General features: G+C 37.9%; 1 protein-coding gene across 3 annotated transcripts in view; it reads right to left on the bottom strand.

Moving 5' to 3' along the window:
* Window positions 1–23214, bottom strand: part of LOC146466238 (uncharacterized) — a 40037-nt gene that overhangs the window by 12870 nt on the left and 3953 nt on the right. For 2 of the 3 annotated variants that reach the window (XM_085127597.1, XM_085127598.1), the window contains exons 2-13: window positions 21440–21611; window positions 11437–12105; window positions 10172–10366; window positions 9458–9538; window positions 8235–8341; window positions 7156–7339; window positions 6411–6671; window positions 5114–5214; window positions 4410–4604; window positions 3596–3664; window positions 2545–2659; window positions 602–730 (exon numbers count right to left, since the gene is read on the bottom strand). In XM_085127597.1, the coding sequence (XP_084983723.1) occupies window positions 602–730; window positions 2545–2659; window positions 3596–3664; window positions 4410–4604; window positions 5114–5214; window positions 6411–6671; window positions 7156–7339; window positions 8235–8341; window positions 9458–9538; window positions 10172–10366; window positions 11437–12105; window positions 21440–21545 (2212 nt within the window). In that variant the 5' untranslated portion in view covers window positions 21546–21611. Of the gene's footprint in view, window positions 1–601; window positions 731–2544; window positions 2660–3595; window positions 3665–4409; window positions 4605–5113; window positions 5215–6410; window positions 6672–7155; window positions 7340–8234; window positions 8342–9457; window positions 9539–10171; window positions 10367–11436; window positions 12106–14704; window positions 14971–21439; window positions 21612–23214 lie in introns of those variants that run through there. The other variant, XM_085127599.1, reaches the window with a different exon arrangement.

Below are 23214 nucleotides of genomic sequence, written 5' to 3'. Positions count from 1 at the left end.
AGATACATAAGTTAAGGTAAGAGAAAGAAAAAGTAAAGAAGGTAAAGAAGGTAAAGAAAGTTCCTGAACAGAAGTTCACAAAGACGAAAACGAGTGAGATCGATAAAATGGACGATAAGAATCCAGACAATTTTCATCTGATGCAATGAATACGTGAAAACATTCTTAATAGATGATTTTTAACTATGTGTAAACATTGATTGATTGATTGATTGGTTGATTGATTGATTGATTGATCGATCGATCGATCGATCATTGATTGATTGATTGATTAATTGATCGATCGATCGATCGATCGATCGATCATTGATTGATTGATTGATTGATCGATCGATCGATCGATCGATCGATTGATCGATTGATCGATTGATCGATTGATCGATTGATCGATTGATCGATTGATCGATTGATCGATTGATTGATTGATTGATTGATTGATTGATTGATTGATTGATTGATTGATTGATTGATTGATTGATTGATTGATTGATTGATTGATTGATTGATTGAATAGATGACATACCTTACATTCTAGTTATATCCTCATCATTGTAATGTTGATGAATTGTGAATAAAAGCTTGTGTTGCTCTAGTTTCTTACCTGAACCTTTATGTATCTCTGATGTCGGCATCTGAATTTCGTTTCCATTTCCATTTCCATGACCCCAAGTGGTAAAGAACACGTTTTCTTGTGCGAAAGTATCTTTTTTAAGAGAACGGAACTTTAAAACTGAAATACATTAAACAGAAATAAAACATTTAGCGGCAAATGCAAAATAGTGATATTACATAACAATGAAATTGTTCCAGAGCACAATCTTGCAGTCTCAGAAGCAGAGTTTGTTAATGCTAAAAAAAAATGTGTCGGCCGAGAAGGTTAAGTGAGGGCTGGTATGACTGACACAATTATAAGTATTCGGATGAAGATTGTACAAGCATGGAAGTACAATATAACTAATTTACCTAAATTTCAATAACTCATTTTAAATTCATAAGTCTATTGACCTATCAAATGGTCGATAATACATCACGTGCAGTGACTTTATATCGATAAACGTCTTCCTTATTAGTATGCGGTGTTTTTTCAGCTGATAAAACACTCCTCATTAGTATGCGGTGTTTTTCTCGTCTGGTTATTTCCAACGTTCACAAAAGCATAATTGGTATGAACTCTATTGACAGACGCTTTTCCAGGAATATATCTAAAGCCGTTCAAAAAACTCGCAGCATGTGTTTTATCGGGCCTAAAATCACTCGGTTGCGCCTCGTGGTTTTAAACTCGATAAAACACTCCTGCTCGTTTTTTAAACATTACTAAAAAAAACCCGATACGAGTTGAACCTATGTCCCTCCACTCAACAGTTGAATACTCTAATTGCTGAGTTACAGGGAAGTCTATAGACCATCTCTCTCATCATCTCTCATCCCACAAAACCTCGTCATTAATCGACGCGTAAAGTTCAGTGCATGTGGTTAGAGGGTTCGACTTAACAAATATACGGCAGTTTTCTACGGTCTATACTCTTAAAGACCATAAAATGACGTCAAAAATGTTCAAAACTCAAGTGGAACCACGAGCCGCAGGCGAGTGGTTTCATTGCCAAGTTTTGGACATTTTATGGCGTCATTTTATGGTCTATAAGAGTATAGACCATAGAAAACTGCCGTCGATTTGTTTTCTACAATAACATGGAAAAAGTTCGAGCAGAATTAGCTATTTTTTCGTTGAGAAAGCGCGCGCGTTACATCTGACGTCATTTTTATTGTCTGTACTCTTATAGACAATAGCTACGAGCTAATCAGCGCGCGGGAATTTGGACAGTTATTACAAAATCGTGTGTGGAAGGGTATGGGTTAGCCTCCTGCTGGGGACTTAAATGCGCTTTCCATTTTTCAGAACTGACCGGCAAGATCGGCCAGCTCAGAGAAGGAATGAACCAATTTGAAGGATAACTTGTATCCAGGTCGTACGAATTTCTTCAAAATAGGCGAACCATTTTCGGAGATGATTTCAAGATTTTGCGGCACCATCCCTTCAAAATGACGCATTCGATTTACAGACTGGTTGGTCTGGTCTGCCAGTTTTGGCAAATGGAAAGCAATCTTAAATGTTTTGCAGTGCCATATCATGACAAACAAAAAACATTGCAGTTTACTACTATAGTTACATGAACTACAATCCTGACCAATATTTATTGTGACAACTGATGACAAAAAAACGGGATCTATATCAACAGACACCGTAAGATTTTAGAACTGTTATAGCAAAATCTTTTCTCCGTCTCCTCTCCCCCAACCAATGTTGATAGTCACTGGAAGACTGTGAACACTGCAAAAAATCAGCATTCCGTAGGGGGAGGGGGGAGAGGGGAGACGGCATTCGGTGTGATGTTTTTTAAACCACTGCCAACATATATGGCCGGGATTGTAGTTTCACGTTCCCTTCTTTATCCAAGAATGACAATTCAATGGCTGTAGCGCTACATGTAGACATTGAAAGCGTTTGTACACTGGTAGTAGTCTGGTAGGTAAGGTGCCACATACCGACATTAGGCGTCTCAATGCTGGTAGCATGTGTACTGTTTGCCACTGAAGCTGTCATCAAAGCCATATTCTCTATGGAAATTAGCAGTTTCGTCGCGCGGCTTGAACGAGATGCCTGTCAAAAGCAGTAAAAAAGAAAAAATCAAAGAAAAGCACTGAATAAAGACACCGCGGAGGGAATCCGTCAATATAATTTTATTATAGCAATATTCCTCAAACCTTCTGACTATTTTATGCGAATTTTACTGAAAGCAAATTGGTCTGACATAAAATTGGATTTTTAATACGTGTAAAAATTGAAAATAGAGGGTCCTGAAGGGGCGGGTGGGGGGGGGGGGGATGTTACAAATCCCATTTTCCCAGTCCAGTTTTTGCCACAGACCCCATTCCCAGTGGCCAAAATAAATGACAAAATCCCATTCCTACAGCGTCACATCCCATTTTCCCAGTGATGCAGTTTCACCAAATTTTGAATTCTTCCGCTATTCTATTGTCTGTTTCCTTAAGTCACCTTGTCTTTTTTATTTCATTTTTTTTTTAAAGTCTGTTTACTATTTATTTATTTTTGTATTCGCTTTTGACGAGTTTTACTCAATAGACCATTTCCGAGTTGCTGTAAACCTCACTAAGAAAGCGAGGCTAAGTGCAAAGTTTTTGTTATGAAAATTAGTTTTCATTCATATGCAAACAAAACTAATTTTCATATGAACACTTAGCCTCGCTTTCATAGTGAGGTTCACAGCAACTCGGAAATGGCCTATTTTGATGGCGTCATGGAATAATATTAACTAATCCAAAATGGCGGCTATGCGGAAATCATGAGGTACTTTTTACGTTCTGTGACTCCATCATTTAAAGGTAATAATTTTTGACACGCTACACACCTTCCGTGTCTCATTATCGAGCTTAACGAGCGCCACAAATGTCCGTAAATCAAAGAAAACAATAAAGGAAGCTAAAGATCTCTTTTATTGCTGCTGTTGTTCTTCATAGTTTTGAAATTAGATATCGATCGTTTATGAGAATCACGAAGTTAAACAATCAACCTTACCACAGACGATTCCTGCCAAACATCAATAACTTTTCCAGAAAGAAGGTTGCTTGCCACACTTATAACACTCTACATAGAGAAAGTTAAAATTAGCTTTAAGACAGCAACAACAAGAGCAATTCATCCCTTATTTAAACACGATCTTGTGGTGTCGTGAAAACCTCAAGTTAAAAACTACAGGTGTACAAGATAAAATTTAAGTAGTAGAAAAAGTGAGATCACGGTTCCATTCGCGCACATATATGCGAGTTCCAAGACAAAATCGATCTTTCTTTTTATAGGGAAAGGATAAAGGCAAACATGAAATTTTAAAGCGTTGCACATAGTGGACCTATACTAAGTTACCGCAAGCTAGTTTTCATGTACTGCACTTGTGTTTTGTCACTAGCGATTGAAAGCCGCCATTGAGGACTTGAACCCAAAAACCCTTTGATAAATAGGGCGGTTTTTATTTGAGTATAGTAAAACCAAAACCAAAATAATCACTGTATTAATCAACTCAACACAGACGTCAACAAAGCAAGAACCAATCAGAACTCGAAGGAGATACATATGCATGTAAACGGTCCTAATCGTGTGAAGCGCGTGAAGCTATTTCTCCTTCTTTATAACTTTGAGAAGTTATATCAAACACTCGCCACAGTGTTTCATCAAACTATCAAAAACCTCGAAGTTCGTCAAAAATACTCCGCTACGCGTCGTATTTTCAACTCTCTTCCCGTGTTTGATATGTGATGAAATACTGTGTCTCGTGTTTGATACATTGCTTGAAAACCGCTCTAACACCATGTCTCGAAGTTTAGTTAATACTCACTTCCATAAACGTTTCAGCTTCTTCCTTATTCATTGTCACATTTAATGCGGTCTTCTGACCCAGTGTCTGAAGAATGTCGACAGCGGTGTATAGGTCGCCACTAACTATGAGGTCATCTGCAGTAGGGTCTGTGATGTTCTGCAGATCATTGGCCAATGACACTGCAGTGTCGGAGTCAATCATTTGCGAGGAGATCTGTAAAAATGACAATTAAATATCACAGTAAAAAGGATGCTTGCGTTTGTTTCAAAGTCTATTAGATCAACGCCAATCAGAAAGTCGAAATAATAGTTCTCTCGCCAGCAACTACAATTGCTGCTACAAAAACGTTTAGGTTGTTTCAATCCTAGCTGCATTTTCACACCTCAACTCCAGAACATTCTTCGAAACCTAGTTTACTTTTTTGCCTTCCTTCCTCGCTTCAACGGAATTTTTATCATAAAACCATCTATTTGGGATTTTGATGATTAACTTTTTAAAACGCTTGGAGGCCCGAAAAGCTATTTTCTTAAATGCAAATAATAAGACTTGGTGAGGTTGACTCTACTCCGGGAGAAAAGTTAACGGCACACTTCTGGCATTGAGAATCACACTTCTGAGCTAAGCTCTGAGGATGAACTAGTTTACAGTAAAATTAAAATTAAAATCCAATGATAATTTGGATCAATGGACAATTTGGATAGAAATTGAACTGTTTTTTCTACCTTAGATTTCAGGTCCGAGAAACGTTTGGAGACGCATTTGGACAAATCTGGTTTTTTCCAAGCCACCTTGCCGACTGCTGAACAAGTGCGTGACGCCTCTCCTACAGTTAATAAATAAAAAGTAACGGTAAGAATGGCATTTATGTAGTAATTGTTTAATAACAGTCCCCATCACTCTATTCGTTATCTCACACCATCGACGGGAATGAATATATGGAAGGAGACCACACCACTACATCAAGGGTGCTTACCATTTACGCAAACCACCCTGATGGAAATTTTCGGCATAAATACGAAATGAGTTAGCTTGTCTTAACAGAAGATGGATAACATGCAAACTGTATGAACATCAGCTGTAAATCCCAATAGGAGTAATAAAAATGCATCACTTTGATCAGAAGCCCATAATTTCAGAAGTACTCCAAATGCTGCGGAGACAAGCCCAAGCCCAAATTGTTTCTGTTTGGAGCAAGATAAAAGTGACGATTTTGCCCGAAGCCTACTTTTGGAGCTTTGGCATGAGATTGCACTTGCGTTTGAGATTGTCTTTTTGTTTATCGTTTCCAACGGTTGCAGTTTCGTGATGCTGCACAATCAAGCCAAGCCGTTGGGTTGAATAAAGAGTGTCCTTAGCTGTGAACCCATCTGGACAGGATGTCTTCTCGGTTTCTCCTTTTAATGTTTGCTTCCACTGGATATTTTTAAACAGGTCCGCTTCACAGAACCCAGTTGGATCGGCGATTATACGGCGTGTAATTTCTGTGGACACTTAAAATACTTTAGCTCAGGCATTTGCAAGATGACTGGAACATCAGAAATTGTCTTAACGGTAAATACGAATCGTTTTCTCTTTTCGTTTTGTAATTTTCTGTCGTTGTTGTTGTTGCTTTGCTTTTTTTTTTGTTTGTTTGTTTGTTTCTTAGGTTGGTTAGTTGGTTGGTTGGTTGTGTTTTTTTTTTTTTTTGTTTTTATATCTTAGCCTGTCTTACTTGGCGTCACAAACTGCTTTGCATGCATTTTCAAAAAGACTTAATACAATGCAAATCAGTTTGTGACGTCAAGTGCCCCTTACCAGCTCGGTCATGTGACAGATGATGGCTAGAATTCGTAACTTTTACAGCCTATAAAAAGTCAAGATCTGGTTGAAAAAGGCACCAAATAGCGCGATATGTTTCGAACAGGTGCAAAGATTTATTTAAGCGAAAAAAAAATTGGGGTTAGGTGCACTTTAATGGGTCCGATGATTCAGACTACACAAGATAACAAAAAGGCGCATGTGTTATCCGATTGCACGTACCTAACGTTTTCACCCCACTGGCTATCTGCCAAGGACCTGCATACATTGTGTTACGACCTCGCACCTTCACTGTATATGTTGTGTGTTGAGTGAGATTATCAATCACCACAGAGCTATCAAAAACAGTTACAGTATGGCATTCAATCTCTGAGCAGTATTCTACATCGTATGATGTTACTTCCTCTTTTTCATCGAGTAGTGTCCACGTAACTTTTATAGTGTTCCAGCTCTGCGCAAACGCGCTGAGGTTCTGTGGCATTTCTAATTGGAAAAAAAAAACAATCAAAATGAGAGTACAACCTTTCTTCGTTAGGTTAGGTATTGCAGAAAAAAACTGTAATACCCTGAAGAAGAAAGGCGCCTTTCAAAATATTGGAATCAAAATATTTTCTTAACCGTGAAATCAGCCCTGCTTTTATTCGAGATAACATTTGACCGGACTCGCGTTCAGTTGAAACATTTTAACACATCATATTTTTCACATTGAAATTGACAACCTTTGCACAGCGTTTGTTGACCAGCACAACTGCACACTGAAAAATATATCGCAATTTTGCGCGCAAAATAAATGTCATGGTGTCAACAGATATTTATTCCGTATAAATTACTGTAACCGTGAGGAAGGCATTTTCTATAACGTCTACTCTGTGAAACGTAGAATTTGGACCCCTGCCATCAAAAATTACTCCGGATCTGCTCCGACTCACACCGTCGGTTACGTGCAAGGTCGGGAGTGCCTGCGTACCTGTGACATTTGGTACTTTATTTGTAGCGGCCTTGTGCGATGGAGGCTGTGGACCACTGCCTGCGGCTGTATAACTCTGTACTTCTATTGTATACATTGTATCAGGCTCCAGATCAGTGACGAGGTATTTTGTAGTGTCTTTTACTGTTATGACTCTGTAGAAGTCATCCTTCTTCACAGTCAACTGCAAAAATACAGATTTTTAGTACTATGAACACAACCACGAATAGTAACAAAAATGTAGCCCGTACATATCACTTAAAATTCCTGGGCCTCTATAAGTCTTACGGAATATTGATGAGTTTATAACACGCGTAGGTTTACAGCCTGAGACAAGCACAATACAAATCTTGAGTATTGAAATGTGCAAGGCTATACTGCGCATGTCATCGGTTGGTCTCATGCAAGGAAAGAATTGCATTAGTTCTTTCACTCAATTCTGGGAGGGTATAACGGGTGCAAAAAAGAATGAGGTAATTATCATGCATAACCACACCTCAAAAATGACATTACGCAAAAATGCACCGTGGAGAAAGCAAATATGTGCAAAAACGGAAACAAACCGTTACTCCTGAATCACGCTAACAAGAGCACAGAAACCTCGTCGCAGTAATCAAAAGCATGGTTAAATTTATTCCTGTATAAAGTTAATATATCCACATAAGATAAGACAAACACTTAAACCAAGTGGCACACTCGGACACCAAACCACTGCCTGGCTTTGCGCATTTTATTGACACACCGATCACCATGAAGGCTGATCCACCTTCCCAGCGCATGCCGTGGGAGAACTGCCGTGCGGTTCCCAGCCAACAGCTACCACATGTGTGCTATGGAGCTGTAGCTTAAAAGGGTGTTTTACATCCGCCTCGGCAGTAAAGGATGCCTGATACACGGCCTTCTGGTCGTTCGGTGCCCGACGGCTATGCCATGCTGATGACGCCTTGTTTCCATGGCCACTCCCCGGGTGATATGGATGTGCGCATGCGTAAGGAACTGGACAGGCCGTGGGTTGGTGTCCACGTGGGTCACTTGCTTTAAATGTTTCTCTACGTAAGAAAAACTGAATATGATCTTACATTGTAGCCTAAGAGGAGTCCATTTATCTGCGCCGGAGGGGACCACTGCACCAAAAGGGATGTAGAATTTCGTGCTCTGATTCTTAAGTTCTGGACTTTGGTAGGCACTAAAATAAAATGCGAAACAGTTGAAGCAAGGGAGGGAATCAGACGAGAAAAAGTGTTAGTAATGCTTTCTGTTTGTTTGTTTGTTTGTTTGTCGTTTGGTTCGTTTTCATAAATTGATTTGTTTGTTTTTGGGTTGGTTGGTTGTTTTGTTTGTTGATTTGAGCATTGTCTTTGGCGTATATGTCGATGTATTGTAAGTGTTAATCTGTGGGATAATGAAACAAACCGCTCAGAAACAAACGTTTCAAATACAACATAACATAGTTAAGATTCCCAACTGGCAGGAAGCTGACCAACTGGCTATGTACAAGCGCGGCCGAGGAGTTGAATTGGGGCTACCTAGAAACAACTCCAGCTAGTCGTCAGAGAGGAACTTGAACCCGGGACGTGGGAATTACAAGTTCGAAACCCTAACCACTCGACCACTCTTGCACGTTCGTGGATCTCACCAAAAATAAAAAAAGACAAATGTGAATCGCTCTATTACAAAAAAATAATTCGTAATGAGACAAAGCAATTGTTGTACTTGCAGAGGCCACACAATTCTCAAGATCAACTTTGGCAAAGAAACTAAAAAGCACGAGAAAGAGATTCTTATTGATCTACACAGATCTATGAAGCATATTTTCGTTAATCTTCACCAAAAAACGTTCTAATTTAAAACGGTGGTGATTCTGAGTTGCTATCATGATCAGCAAATTAATGTTTATTTCTTTCCTCTGCAGACCGATTTTTTTATATCCTCAGTGGCCGTTGCCACCCAAGTCGGCTTGACAGAGCTTAGAACAAATCAGTTTGGATTTTGTTCCCTGTCGAGTTTATAGCATATTTAACAATTATTCCACGACGAGCACGCGTTGGATATGAGATGGTAGATGGCCAACGAGGCGTGCATAATCATCCCATATCCAACAAGTGCGAGTAGAATAATTGTTTTATTAAAAACAATCAAGAAATATTGTTAGATCTTGCATGCACAACCAGAAGAAAATTTAATGGCCGCTATTTCTCGGGCATGGTATAATGGCTCATGTACCATGGCCGCTGAGCCAATCAAATCCCTGGAATTGCATTATACAATGGTCCAGTTTTTAATAAATGGCTGTATTCCTCACCTCCTTCTTTCGTGTGGCATACCACAGCCCCAATCCGCTGCCCACCTTTCCAAAGACGGACTTTATATGAGGCGTATGGCACTGCAAACAAAATCGAAGCAAATGCTAAGCATATTGTCCAATGAACTTATAACGAGTAAGATCTAACGAAATAGGAATGCTCTTAATTTCTCATAATGGCAGGTCATGAAAATATACAAAATTCAGTATCAACTACAAAAACTAATTCATCTTCTCTTGTAAAATTTGTAAGATGGTATCGTCTGTAACGGTAATATCACAAAAAACGTAACTACGTGGACCCACATGGCTCATTGGTAAAGCTGTCATGTCGGATTTCTATTATATGAAGCAATAGCACTATTGCCCCTCCCCCACCCCTCTCCACACCAGATGGATAAAAACAATATGGGGAGCAAAGTTTATTGTCTTACTAAACGAGGCAGTGTGAGAGAATGACATTGAGCAACCGGTCTCCTGATCGCAAACCACCACATCAACGCAGCCACACTTACTCTATAAACAGCAGTTCATGAATTAAAAGTAATAATTTGTATTTGGGTACTTAAATGTATCAGTGTGTTCTTTGGAACACCATTGTGGTTTTCTTTTCCTTTGTTGTCAGTTGTTGTTGTTGCTGTTTTACAGTCTAATGAGGCCACAAAGTCACAAAGCTACAAAGCTTAAGATAATTTAATAGGGAACTATCTTTACCCATGCGTTTTAGAAAAAAAGTTCGGATGGAGGACTCGAGATCCATGAATGCAATCCGCCGTTTGTTTCTCCAGACTTTAACCTCGTATCCTTGATTGGTCTCTCTGACTTTTGTAAATATAGTTCTGTTAATCGCCTGCCACGTTATATTCAATGTCGTAGCCGTTGTTGTGCACTTGATTTTTGAAAGCTCGTCTGTAAGAAAGAGAGGTTAAAAGATTGTATTTAATCATTGGGCATTATTATATGAGGATTCTTCTTATCTCTCAATATCAGTTTGGCAAAGGAAGATCTGAGCAACGGGATCTCTCTTCCACGGACCAAAACAGCAGGTCTTTTCACGCCGAAGCGTAAAACCCCAACAAGCTGGGTTTAGCCTTTTGTGAAACACAGGGTTAGGGGAGTTTTGGCAACAGGACTAGTCCACGCTAGGCCAGAAAAACGCCGTTTACAAAAATATCACTCTGTGCAGAGTTTTTAAAAAGTGTGGGCGAGGCCTAAGTCTTCGGCGAAAGTAACGTCGCTGTTGTGAAAGAAATTTGATGTTATGTTTTAATCCTGGCCCCAGTTGTTCAATTCAATTCAATTCAATTTTTATTTTTCACACGTACAACGAGATTCAATACAATACATAAAAAACAATAAACATTTATATTACAAAGGAGGATTAAAAGAGCGGATAACGCTATCCGTTGGATAAATTGTACTGGCTGAAGCACATTTTATCCGCTGGATGACGATTTATCCACTGGATAGAGTTATCCGCTCTTTGAACAACTGGGGCCTGGTGAATAAATGATAGAAGTAGTTCTTGGGTTAGTGAGTGACATAGGGATATACTCGGGAAAAGAACACCAGAGTTCTCCAAACAGAATTCGAATCTATAACCTTCCGATTACTAGCTCGGATGCTCCACCACTGAGCTACAGGAGACTAGTTTAATGGCCTTAGCTGTCATGAGTCTCCGGTAGCTCAGTGCTGAGAGCATCCGAACTTGTAAACGGAAGGTCTTAGGTTCGACTCCTGTTGGGAGAATTTGGATTTTCTTTGCTGAAGAATTGTAATTGGTTCATTGAGTAGTTAGTTAAGAAGGAGTGATTAATTCGATGTTGGTTTTATAATACTCAATGAAAAACCACAACATCATTCGGGGTTTATTCATCTTGCAACTGGCAGTTTTTTTCACACGGCACCCTGACATTCAAGAAAATTACTGCACTGTTCATGTTTCATTGATTCTCACAGTGACACTGAAAAAAACTTACTCATTTGCGCCTGAAATAATCTCTTCACTTCTGAATGATCCAATGACCTGTTCCATGTCATAACCTCATCGTACAGCCCTCCACTTTCCAAGTACAGTGATGGAGGCACCTCTTGCCTTGGGAATGATCCCCTCAGCTTCACATGTTTCCTTAATGAGTGTTCACTTCCATATTTACCTGCAGTGGTGCTAACGTTATTTCCGTTGTTATAAACACTAAAGATATCATCTTTAATGTTCCAACTCAGTGCAATAAAAACCCAGATCTCTTGGGAAACAGTTAAGGGCACGCTCCATCTTAGTCCATCAACATATATCTCCACAATGAGCCTCCTTTCTTTACCTATCGCTTCCGTTTGGTACACAAAAACACCGTGTATGTCGGTCCCATTTCTGGATGTGCCAAGTAATATTTGAGGAGACGTTGCAGTAGCCTTTATTTGCACCCAGAATGCAACAGAATATCCGGAATGACAAGTTGTCATGTTGGCAAGACAACGGTCTGTGATTGAGCTCAGGATCAAGCAGGATTCCCCAACTAAACTAAGGTAGCCTGTGGTGTTTAGAGGTTTCTTGTCACCGATGAGCTTCACCCTCTGACCTGTTTTATGATCCTCATATGGAAACGGTTCATTGAATGTCCAGTGGTGTGTCATGGTGCTGTGTAAATCTTAAGATGGCAATAAAACGATTAATCATTAAGACTGAAAAACCCTTGTTAAACTGCAAAAAAAAAAAAAATGAATTCACCAAGACCCCTTCTTTCCGTCCAGAATGTAAAATAAGCCACTCCCTTAAGGGTCTGCATGGGGTTAACTGCCTTTTTTACTGATAACTGAGAACAGATATCCACGGAGATGAACCTTGCTGGGTCCTAAAGAATGAAATCGGCAAGGTCTAGCAAGATTTCTTGGTGACGCAGATCTTCGAAAACAAACCGATAATAAAAAAAACAGCGGATATTTCTTTGAGTGACTGGCGATAACTTTACTCTATGTTTGTAAACCATTGATATTTTCGACGCAAGTTTCAACCCTGAATGTATATATTTTGCTGTTGTCTTTATCCGGCTAATTAAGGACGGTGCCTACTTTTGTTACTGCGCACACGTTATGCGCATCTCGAGATACTCGGGTTTCCTATAGGTGGTGCCTATTAATACAGGGAAATTTCTGCGCGGTTTAAAACTATGCGGAGGAAGCAGAACTTAGCAAACGCTTTTGGTATCCAAAGAGAAAATTGGGGGTAACCATGTACTTTTCAACGATAGTAAAGCTTCGAGATAGAAAAAATCGCCATACATTGCTTTGTATTTTACTGCTTTTTTGAATCATTGTTGCTTAATTATCTCTGAAAAATAAGTGGTTACCCCCAATTTTCTTTTTGGATTCCAATAGCCCTTGCTAAAATCTACTTTTCCCGCATAGTCATAAGCCGCGCAAAAATACTTCTGTATTAGTAGGCATCGGCCTTAATATGCTATCAAAGAGACATTCAATATTTTTCATTTTTTTTTTTTCTTTTTTATAGAAATCTGACATCGTTATTTTTAAGGCATGGTTCAAAATTCACTCATTTGACGGTATACTGGAGTTAAGATAGACAGAACGTTTTCACAACAAGGATACTGCAAAACAAACAGAGAATAGGGCATCTGCAAATTGACTAATTACCAAACAAACACAAAGAACGAATTATTGAAATGATTGGAATTTGGTGTGTGCTTTGCTAGTTAATTAGCACCAAAAAAAGAAACATCCCAATTACGTTTGATTAAAAAGAACTGTTTATTTGACTTAAAGAGAAAAGCACTGTTTTGTCGGCAAACTTTGATCCTTTGAAATAATAAAAAAAAAGGCTTCCACGACTGTTGAAACGAACTCTGAAACGGGCAATATCAACTTAGGAGGGCTACAGAAATTGTAATAGCTTTACTGACTGAAAGGATTTCCATGCCTTCCAGACTTACGTACAACAATTAAAATGAGACAATGCTTATTAGTTTTTGCAGCTATGCAAATCAGTTGAAACTGGAAATTGATTGAACGAAAATATCTAACAGTAGTGACTATATTTCATTGCGAAATTGACATTAATGTTCTTTATTTTTCTGGTTTTTTTTTTTTTTTTTTTCTTTTTCTTCTTTTTTTATATATATATCCTCTATTCCGCGGTCACAAAGCACGGTTTATTTTTTGAATACTGATTACCTATCCAACAAATATCTGCTCTCGGTCCATCATGAATGGAGCAAGAGCGTTTAACTGCAAATTCAGTGCAATTTTCAACGGCTATTCAAAGAGTAGATCTTGGCCGAGTATTTGTTAGAGTTACTTTTCACCTTTTTGGGGCGTCCAGACGAAAACAGAACTCGCAAATACAGCCTGTTGTATTAAGAAACTTTCTACTAAATATATTTATCTGGGCTTCCATCTGGTTCTCCAGCGCGTATCCCGAACAATGTACTGTGCTAAAAAGCTTGAGCTGTATCAAAAATAATTCAGATATATTTTCGCAATATTATTAATATTTCATCCAGTTTATCACAAGTGTTCTGAAGGGCTGAATAGCAGATCATACGGTTAGTATCGATTTGGGCTATATTATTTCGTTTTGTTTCCTCAGAATGTTTTTAGTTTTCTTCCTGAAAATACTGTGTACCGAAAAAGTCGAGTTTTTCATCGAATGACCAACACCATAAATTCTGCACCAAAGGCCATGCGTTGTGTTCTAACTTATTTCTTGATATTGAATATTTCTTAATAAAATGCGCTCTGTAGTGCCCTATATATATTACTTAATACACGCAACCAATTTGTTGAAAGGAGACCAAATTAAGTGCAAGGGAAACTTACGCACAAGTTGACATGCGGATAATTTCGCTCTTGACATAGTAAACCAACGAATGACAATCTAATTTCTGAATCGGGTAAGTAAATACGCAAGGCAGATTAAGAAGAACAAAGTTTAAGTGCCACTTTTTAAGCAAATGAATACCTTAGATGATATTTTAAAACGTCGTTCCGCTTCTTGCTCGCGTGTTCGAAGATACTCTATTTTAATGACTTTGTTCAGTTAAGCTTAAAACTGGCTGTGTCATTATAGTTTGTGGTTGTACTTCAAATTTATGCCCGAGTACCGTGAATATCAATTCACCATGACATGTTTTGAACGTCCGAGAAAGCAAGCCATTTTACTGCCTAACAACATTGATGTGACTGGCTGAAACAGCAACAAGACGCGAAATGAATAAAACATTTTATACTTACTCGTATAAACAGCTCTCGCCCATAACAGAAGAAATATTGTAATCTTCTCAAAAGAAAACATTTCCAAATAGCACTGATGTATGAAAGGGCAAAAATGCTCTATGGTTTAGCGTCGGTAGATATCAAAAACAACACATCTGACCAGTAATTCTGCGACAAATGGCCTCAAATGTCTTTTGGCAAAATTGGTGACATGTGAAAACGGCCTTGTCACTAGCTTGTAAATAATAATCAGATCAAAGAAAAATAAAAGCGAGAGAAGAGAGCGTGAGATATTAATCTTACACGCGTCAGACACACTCTATAAAAAAATTAATTAACTATATCTTGAAAACCATTTTAAGAAAAACAATTTTTCGCGATAAAGAGAGGATATTAGAACGTGATGTATTTCAACAATACTGAAATAAACTGTTAAGGGCTTTTTTTTTTCTTCCACGCACAAATAGAGCGTCATATGACCAAGTCCGGAAAGAAATATCATCTTCTAGCTATAAAGTGAACGACATAATTATTAACACCCCGGAAAAAAAAGAAAGAAAAAATATTGCACGGGCCGATAAATCAATATTGCGACGGCGGTAATAATTCAGAAAAGGAAAAAAAGAAAAGCGATGTTTTATGAAGTTCTCAATTTTTTTAATTATTAATTGTGAGAAATCTCTTTCTTTGACACCAACGCTGAGGAATTGAGTCAACCTTTAAGCGTCATTTAATAGCAATTGTTTTTAAAGAAAGTTATCATGCTGCCTCCGCAAAAATTGTCCAACAAAAATAGTGGACATTATTATTCAAAACAACGCTGCCGAATTTAAAAACTCAACCTCGCTAAGTGCAGTTTATTTTTGAAAACATACCGGCGCCGCTTAATAGAAGAGGAAATTGATCTCAGAAACACAACGAACCCTTTCTTTACGGCGAAACTCATTTTACGTGCTGAGAAAACGGAATATACTGTATCGCCCTTAAGGCGAGTAGTCTAGTGAACGATCCTGTCTGTTCGAACCGAAGTCAAAACGTTTTAACAACCTAGAGTGAACGGACTCTTTTCTCGATCGCGCGTGGACTCTACATTAAGATTCAACTAACATGCAAGATTCAGTAATTTAACATGTTCAACCTTTGCTACCATACTTTAATGTCTTTACCGACTCAGAATTGAGTAAGTGTACATGATTTATAGACATAAAGTGCGAATACACTTAATTTGCATTAACTGTTCTTTTTAAGAGCCATTTTTTATCTCAGTATTGTCAAATGACATACAGGTGTTATTCGGTTAAGATATTCCCACAGAAATGCATATCTTTTAGTGACAAAATTTCGCATGGTTCTTCAGAGATGGTGAAACGTGAAACAGTTATTTCAGAAAGCTGATATGCTGGAACTGAGTTCGACTGGGAAACAAAATAACCAATGCGGAAATCGAAATATTTACTCCAATTAAAAACCAAAAACATTTTCGTAACTTACGGAACTTAATAAAGTTTTGATCAAATACCTGGAAAATTTAACGTGATGTTATGCGGTGTTTTTTGGTCAAAACAGATTACAGTTATGAAATTACCAAGTGAAAATTGTTAATGTGGTATAATTTCTGAACATTTTGCGAAGCTGTAATCTCCATTTGGTATTTGTTTTCATTCAATACTGACCCATTAAAAACCCATTGAAAGTTCAGGCACTACGGATCTTTGCCAACAATATGATCATGGATTTGAAATCCCGACAAAACGTCGATTTCTATAACTTTAAAAAAATTCAAACTCAACATCAGTATTAAATGGATAAAATGTCGATCTAAAAAAAACCAGATCCAAAATGAATTTAAATTAGCTCGTTTATTATACAAACCCTAAATGCTGCCAAGGTTTTCTCAATAGATAACTTTTCTCTGATGTCTAATTGCTTTCCAAGTTATTCAGCTTTAGTGACAATCAAGTATTGAATTCATAAATGCTTCTTTTCCATTAATTTATTGTATTTCGTTTGCTGTCACGTTAAACCTAAGCACGAAACGAAACTCAAGGATGGACCTTGAGGCTAGATTGCATATGTTGCTCCAAAATATTTATAAAAAATGACAAAGTACATGAGATTATAGCGATTGAATGATATGACTACACCCTCGTGGTTGTAAGAAAGTTCTTCTTCTCGTTTGATAATAAAATGAACAAATTGAAATTTCGGGTAAAACGAAAAATAACAAGATAATTAATAAACTGAACGGGAAAGTGTCGTTTTGTGGAAAGCCTACAACGAATAAATAAGCATCAATCAAATAAGCAAAAGTGAAATTTAAAGGTAGCCGGAATGAAAAGTAAAGAAACAATTTAAAAAGATTGGGAATGGCAGTGTCAAACATTTCAGGCAAAATAACTCGTTACCACAATCCTCGTCAAATACGATTACGCGCCAAGGGCGATTGGGAACGAGATTTGAAATGTCCCAGCATTCCATGCAGCTGTTCGATTACTGATTTGGTGTGCCTTGTTTCCGTATGGTCGCTCAAAACGATGCCTGTTTATCGGGCCCAGTTAATGAACAGAACTTTCGAGAAACGAGCCCCGGAGAAAAGCATTACCAGCTCTTAGAGATTTTCCGAAGACACAAAGAAATCAGTTAAGAAATTGGAAACAACTGGTCCAATTTTCTCATGTTGCGGTTTATTTCTATCCTTGTCATCCGCAACAGAGGACACTAACTTAGAATTTGAGGGAACTAACAGAGTAATTCTGAACACAACTGAATCATTAGTTTGGGTTTCGTTTGATTCCAAGCTTCTTCTAGTTTTAAAATGTTTCGGGCCTCTTTAAAATGGTGTTGCAAAACAAATTTTTCGGATAAACGTAGACAAAGCACTGAACATCTGAAATCTGCATACGTGTATTGTTACATTTCACCAGAAGCGAGCGCCACGGTTTCATAATAACGAGGAGGCCATATCCTAGTTCTGTATCACAGTTGAAAATTTAGTTGGTCATTTACCAGTAACAAGTGAGCTAACGCTGAATGGAACGCTTTCATTTTGAATTGAAAAACCAGCAGTTCTTGTGGGACAACAGTCTTTCCCACTGGAAAGTTTTCGGTGAAAAAGGAATAACTTCAGACGTATTCCTCTTTAGTCGTTTTTAACCAAAATGACCGGAATATCACTGAACAATTTGCTTCATCACATTTACTTACCATGCTCCTTGGTGAGATACGCGGTTTATTTCATAAAATTACAGGTGGAAAGAACCGTTCCATTTGATTCCACAACGGAACAACTGCTTTGTTTTGTTTTGTTTTTTTTGCGCTCCTGTTTTCTCTTCAGTGAATTAGAATTTTAGCCTCTCCAGACGAAATGAACTGCTGACTGTACTTAACTATAAAAATAGAGCTAATAAGTAATGGAGATATTCTCGACGGAGTTTTGACTTTATAGTTGTATTGAAACTAAGAGATCTTTAGTATTTCTTGTGTGAAATATTATTGTATAAAATCTGGGGTAACAATTTTTACCCATATCATTACGAGGAGCGTGCATCAGGAGTTAAAGGAACCAAAAATGGCAACACACGGTTCCCATTGTGTTCAAGGTTCCTACCTGTAACTCCAGTTACATTGCAGGTGGATAACAAGAATTGTTCTAGCCATTTCTCGTTTACTTAATAAGTGAACATTTGACATTATGGCGCCTCGGTTTCAAGCCACCTATGCGCGGCTTTTCAGCCAAACAAGCGACTTTGCTTAACCAATATTTTTCCATTGTTGACCTACTGAATGAAGGACTTCAATCGAAACACCAAAAAGGCTGTGAGACATCAGTTTAACAATTAAAATTGTATTACTCATGTAAATGTTCTTACAGAATTCTGCGCATCTCTTTAAATATTGTTTTCAAAGCAAACGTCTTCATAATTATTTATCTACCATAGCTTATGGCATTCTAGTCAAAATATGAACATTTGTTTGCCTTCTGAACGACAATGGTCCTTTGTTGTCAGTAGCAAGACATTAGGATTTGAGAATGCGTTAATAGCCAGTTGACAAAAACACACTTAAGAAGGGGAACAATTACACCAGATACACTCCCAACATGTCAACATCACGTTCCATCGGCTATTCCTTAAGCATTTGTCGAGAAGACTCTAGAATTGGGAAGCTGATCTTCCAAAGGCGGTTTCCCGTCTTGAAAGGATTGAGTTCATCAATGAATTGGATTCTGCACCAAGAAGTATACAGTTTATGGTGAAAAGGAACTTCACCCAAATTCTCCTGACATAACAATAAAAAACGTAAAACAGGTTCGACTCACTTCAAACGCGACACGAAATGTCTTTAAACAGTTTTGTTCTTCAGCACGATGTTAAAAGAGGTACTTGAAAGTTTATTAAGCTGATGTGGTATAAATTAACGATGTCTTATTTTAGTTAAGCCGCGTGGTGCTAACCGCTGGGTATTTAATATTCCATGGCGAGAAGTATACGAGCGGCAAGCAGAAAAAAACCGAACACAAAAACAGGATTACTGCTTATAAAAATTAAATTTCCCCAAAAGGTTTTCTGTCTCCAATGGCTATTAAATTTATGGCTTATTATTTTTGACACAAGCTGCAGATATTTGCATCCAGTCTGTTTCAACAATTTTTATTTCACTTTTTTCGCTGATATCAGGTTTATCCAGTTTTAACTCCGACGTGTCTCGAACGCCAGCCTCGGTTATGTCAATTGCAGCGAAGTTTGTTTAACCAGTTTTTCCTGTTTGTTTTGTTAGAAAGAGAGTAGTCAGACATCTTGACGGAGTGTGCATGTAGCTTGATTGTCCGTCGGACAATATGCGCCCTTTTTATCTATGGCTAGCTCTCATAGGCGTTTTTATCCTTTTTACCGTTGTTATCCTGTTAACAGAAGGTATTGGTTATCTTTTCACCACCGCACAACAACTTGCGATGCGACGTTTATAGTAAAGTTTTTCCTGATATCTTATCCCGCTGTGTTAAGATATTCCATTTTTCCCAGTTCGTGGGAAAGCCAACCGACTTTTTCCGTGTTCACGAACCGGTCTTATCGCCTAAGATATTTTATATCCGTTTTAATTTAGATGAAAACCCATTGTTTTGTTAAGGAAATTTCAACTGGAACATTCGTAGAATAGGAAAATTAATGCCTCTTTCGCTTTGGATTAAAAGGAATTCGCCGCAGATAAGATTTCAGTGGCGTTCTCTACAAGTTTCTTCATCTTCCCGTTGCATATTCAGCTTACGATTCCGAAACGATATAACACAACCACCGCTTTTACAAATTCCAAGACAACAGGGCTAGAAAACAGTAAAAACAAGCTACTAGACTGTTGCTTAAATTTGCTTGCTGGGCATGAATTATGATGTTTCTTATTTAAATAATCTGTATCAGTGATTTCAGTCTTACAACAAATCCTCGAAACAAGAAATAATTTGTTCGTAAAATAACTAACGTTGATTTCTATCATGTAAGTTCTTATCTTCCCTGTCCAAAGTAATTTTTTGCTTTGTCCTTTCGTGAACATTGATAACCAAAGGAGACATTTATTTGCACCATACGTGCAAAGTTGTCACAGCGGCTCAACCAACATAAATAATAAATACAAAAGCGAGTGAACATTCTGACAAGCTACTGTCACTACGCACGAAATCATTGTCTCCGCCCGAGTAAAATAAGGTAGAAATGCTCCTTATGGTACAGCTGCTTAAAAAAAAGGACCCATTGTATCTCCAGGTATAGAAGAGCTATTCGCTTTTCAACTGTAGCAATAAACGTTTTGTGACATTTTGTGACGTAAGTTGGCCAATTTACTCGCAGTAGGAAATGCATCTGGAACCTAGCGGTCTCGCATAATGTGCGTCGCGTTTGAATATGATTTTAAATAACTTGCATTTATCCTTTGCTTTTTAAAGTCCAGTAATCGAAACAAATAAGAATTGAACAGCCTAAACACCACCAATTTAGGATTAATACTTATATGAAAACCCTGAAAAATAAATCGCTGACCTTTATGATTCTGAATATAAAATAAGGAATCGAGAGTTCCGTTATCAAACACCGTCCAGATTTGATAGACTTCATATCTCAGCGCTTTGATTGTTTAGGACAGCACTGTGTCTGCGTTAACGTTAGAGCCGGGCAGTCTCCTCTTTGTGTGCCTTTTTGAGCGATCACTAGCGGCTTTGTTTGGTACTAAAGAATATAAACGAGGATTTTAACTTAAGCTACGTAGTGGTTTTGACCATCAGTCGGCTCGGCTTCTAAAAAATCCCTTGATTTGCTATTTGTAGGCAATTGCACTACTTTCACTATCTTCCAAGCACACAAGAAGTTTTAGTCTGCTTAGCACAGATTTATGATACAAGGTTATAATACGATATAATTAGTGTGTGTACTGAGGCGATGAATCTCCTTGTAGACAGTTTATCGATCTCAACTCTGAGTAGGGTAAAGCGTTGAAGATCTAAGTATTTGAAGCTTTAATTTGATAGCAAAAATGGCAATAACCAAACCTGACGAAAATCCGCTTTATCATTGACGAAATGCCTCTCCGCATACTCGAAAGCATAGAAAATGGGCAAAAAAGGGTACAAGCTATACACATATACACTTCATTGCCTTGTATTAAACATTTTTGGAAGGTTTGAAAGTTTAAACAAACCCCGCAACATTATAATGATCTATAATTCCTTGTTTTTCAAAGAGCTTGAGTTAAGCAATTTCTACTCACCATTCAGATCGCTGGTCATGTTCACCAAAGTTGAAGGAAAAACCGCCGAGAAAAACAGAAAACGCACCATTAAAGTCTGCCAGGGTTGGAAGAATCCTTTCATCATTTTTACTCTGTCCTGTCAAGCGAAATTTCACCTGTGAAATGGTTAAACTGCTGTTGAGATAGCCATCTGGTTTATGAAAAAAAAACACGGGTAGTTAATTGTCATAATGACATGGAGTCGGCAAAAGGTTAATGAACATTGCGCTTGAACGCAAAAACAACACAGCGGGATAATTTCCAAGTTTTCGTTTTGTTTTGTTTCAATTTTTTTGTATAAAGAAAAGCAAAATGTGGAACTACTACCCGCCTTTTGAAATTAAAATTTTTGAAACAATTGTTGTTAAGGTTTTTTTTCCGTTTTTGTTGTAGTTTATGTTTCATCGTATCGTGTCCACAGATTACTACTAGATCGGGTGTATTATGACCTACTTGGATAAGTTCGAAAAGGAGAGCCGGAGTGCATCAACAGTTTCTGCCATCAGGCCTGGGGCCAGTTCTCGAAAGTCCAGGTAACTTACCGGGCCCGATAAGAATATTTTTAATGTTTTTTCGCCGATTACACAGTGATTACAGACATGGTACTTGGCCAATGTTTTCATAGAATTATTCGATTTTAAAATTTAGTATTCAAAGCTAACAAAAATTTACTTCTGTTAAAAAACATTTATCCTGACCAAAGACACTTATCGGGCCCGGTAAGTTACCAGGACTTTCGAGAAACGGGCCCCTGGATCTAATATTTTTTCCTCTTAAATCTGTTCATGTTTATGATCAGCAAAGTCGGAGGTCTTGTAAAATGATTTTAAAAGTGTTATCATGCAAAATCGGATTCAGCTCAAGTGCAATTTGTAGACTCGAGTTCATATCCTAGGGCGAATTTATTCCCTTTAGAGCAAGCCATGATAATGATATGATAATGTTTTCCTCTTCTGTACAAACTTAACAGCAGTAATAGCTTGTTTTGTATCTGAATATTTTCAATTTCACTTCTGCTTAATAAGCATTTAAAGGGGAAGTATCACGCAAATTTGCTGTCATTTCAAAACCCCAAAATGTTTGTCTGTCAGCAGAAACAACGAAATAATTGTCAAGTCTGTTATAAATTATCACCCCAGTGCAATAAAACTGTCGATTAGTGCCTCTCGCCAGAGACAAAGTTCGCCAGCATGGACTGAAACTTGAACAATATTAGGCTAATGTTTTTCAAGTTCTCGCATTTTTGTTTCCAAAGTGCGCTAGAACAGGTCACGAGTTGTTCCTTTCAAGAATTGAGTTGATTTCTTTCCTCTCGTCATTCTAGAATTATTTGACAGCTGATCGAAGGTCTTACTTCATCATTTTCAACAAAAGATATAAAAAACCCCATGATACTTCCCCTTTATTCTGTCTAATTCAACAAAAACCAAACAAAACTACGGTATTTGAAACGAATCTTTATGACATTTTACCACTATCAACGATTTTGCACAGGCATAGGAAATTAAATTTTACTCCCTGGGACACAATTACCAACATTACTGTAAACTGACAAAACACCCCCAAGTGTAACTGTAATCCAGTGCTCGACCGAAAATTGATGAATATCTGACGTCATATTCTGTCCACCTGCGTCTTCCCCAAGGAAGTTGTAATGGCTAACGGGTGGAATCGTGATTTCAGGGCGAAAAGTTTTTCGTCAACATCGGTAAGTGTATTTTGTGTCCCGTTTGCGTTTGGGTATTTTGGTCTCC

The sequence above is a fragment of the Pavona decussata genome, unplaced genomic scaffold (genome assembly GCF_977016875.1).
Source record: "Pavona decussata unplaced genomic scaffold, jaPavDecu1.1 SCAFFOLD_149, whole genome shotgun sequence".
Lineage (NCBI taxonomy): Eukaryota > Metazoa > Cnidaria > Anthozoa > Scleractinia > Agariciidae > Pavona > Pavona decussata.
Note: the sequence above shows the minus strand (reverse complement) of the source record. Positions and strands in the feature narration are given on the sequence as shown.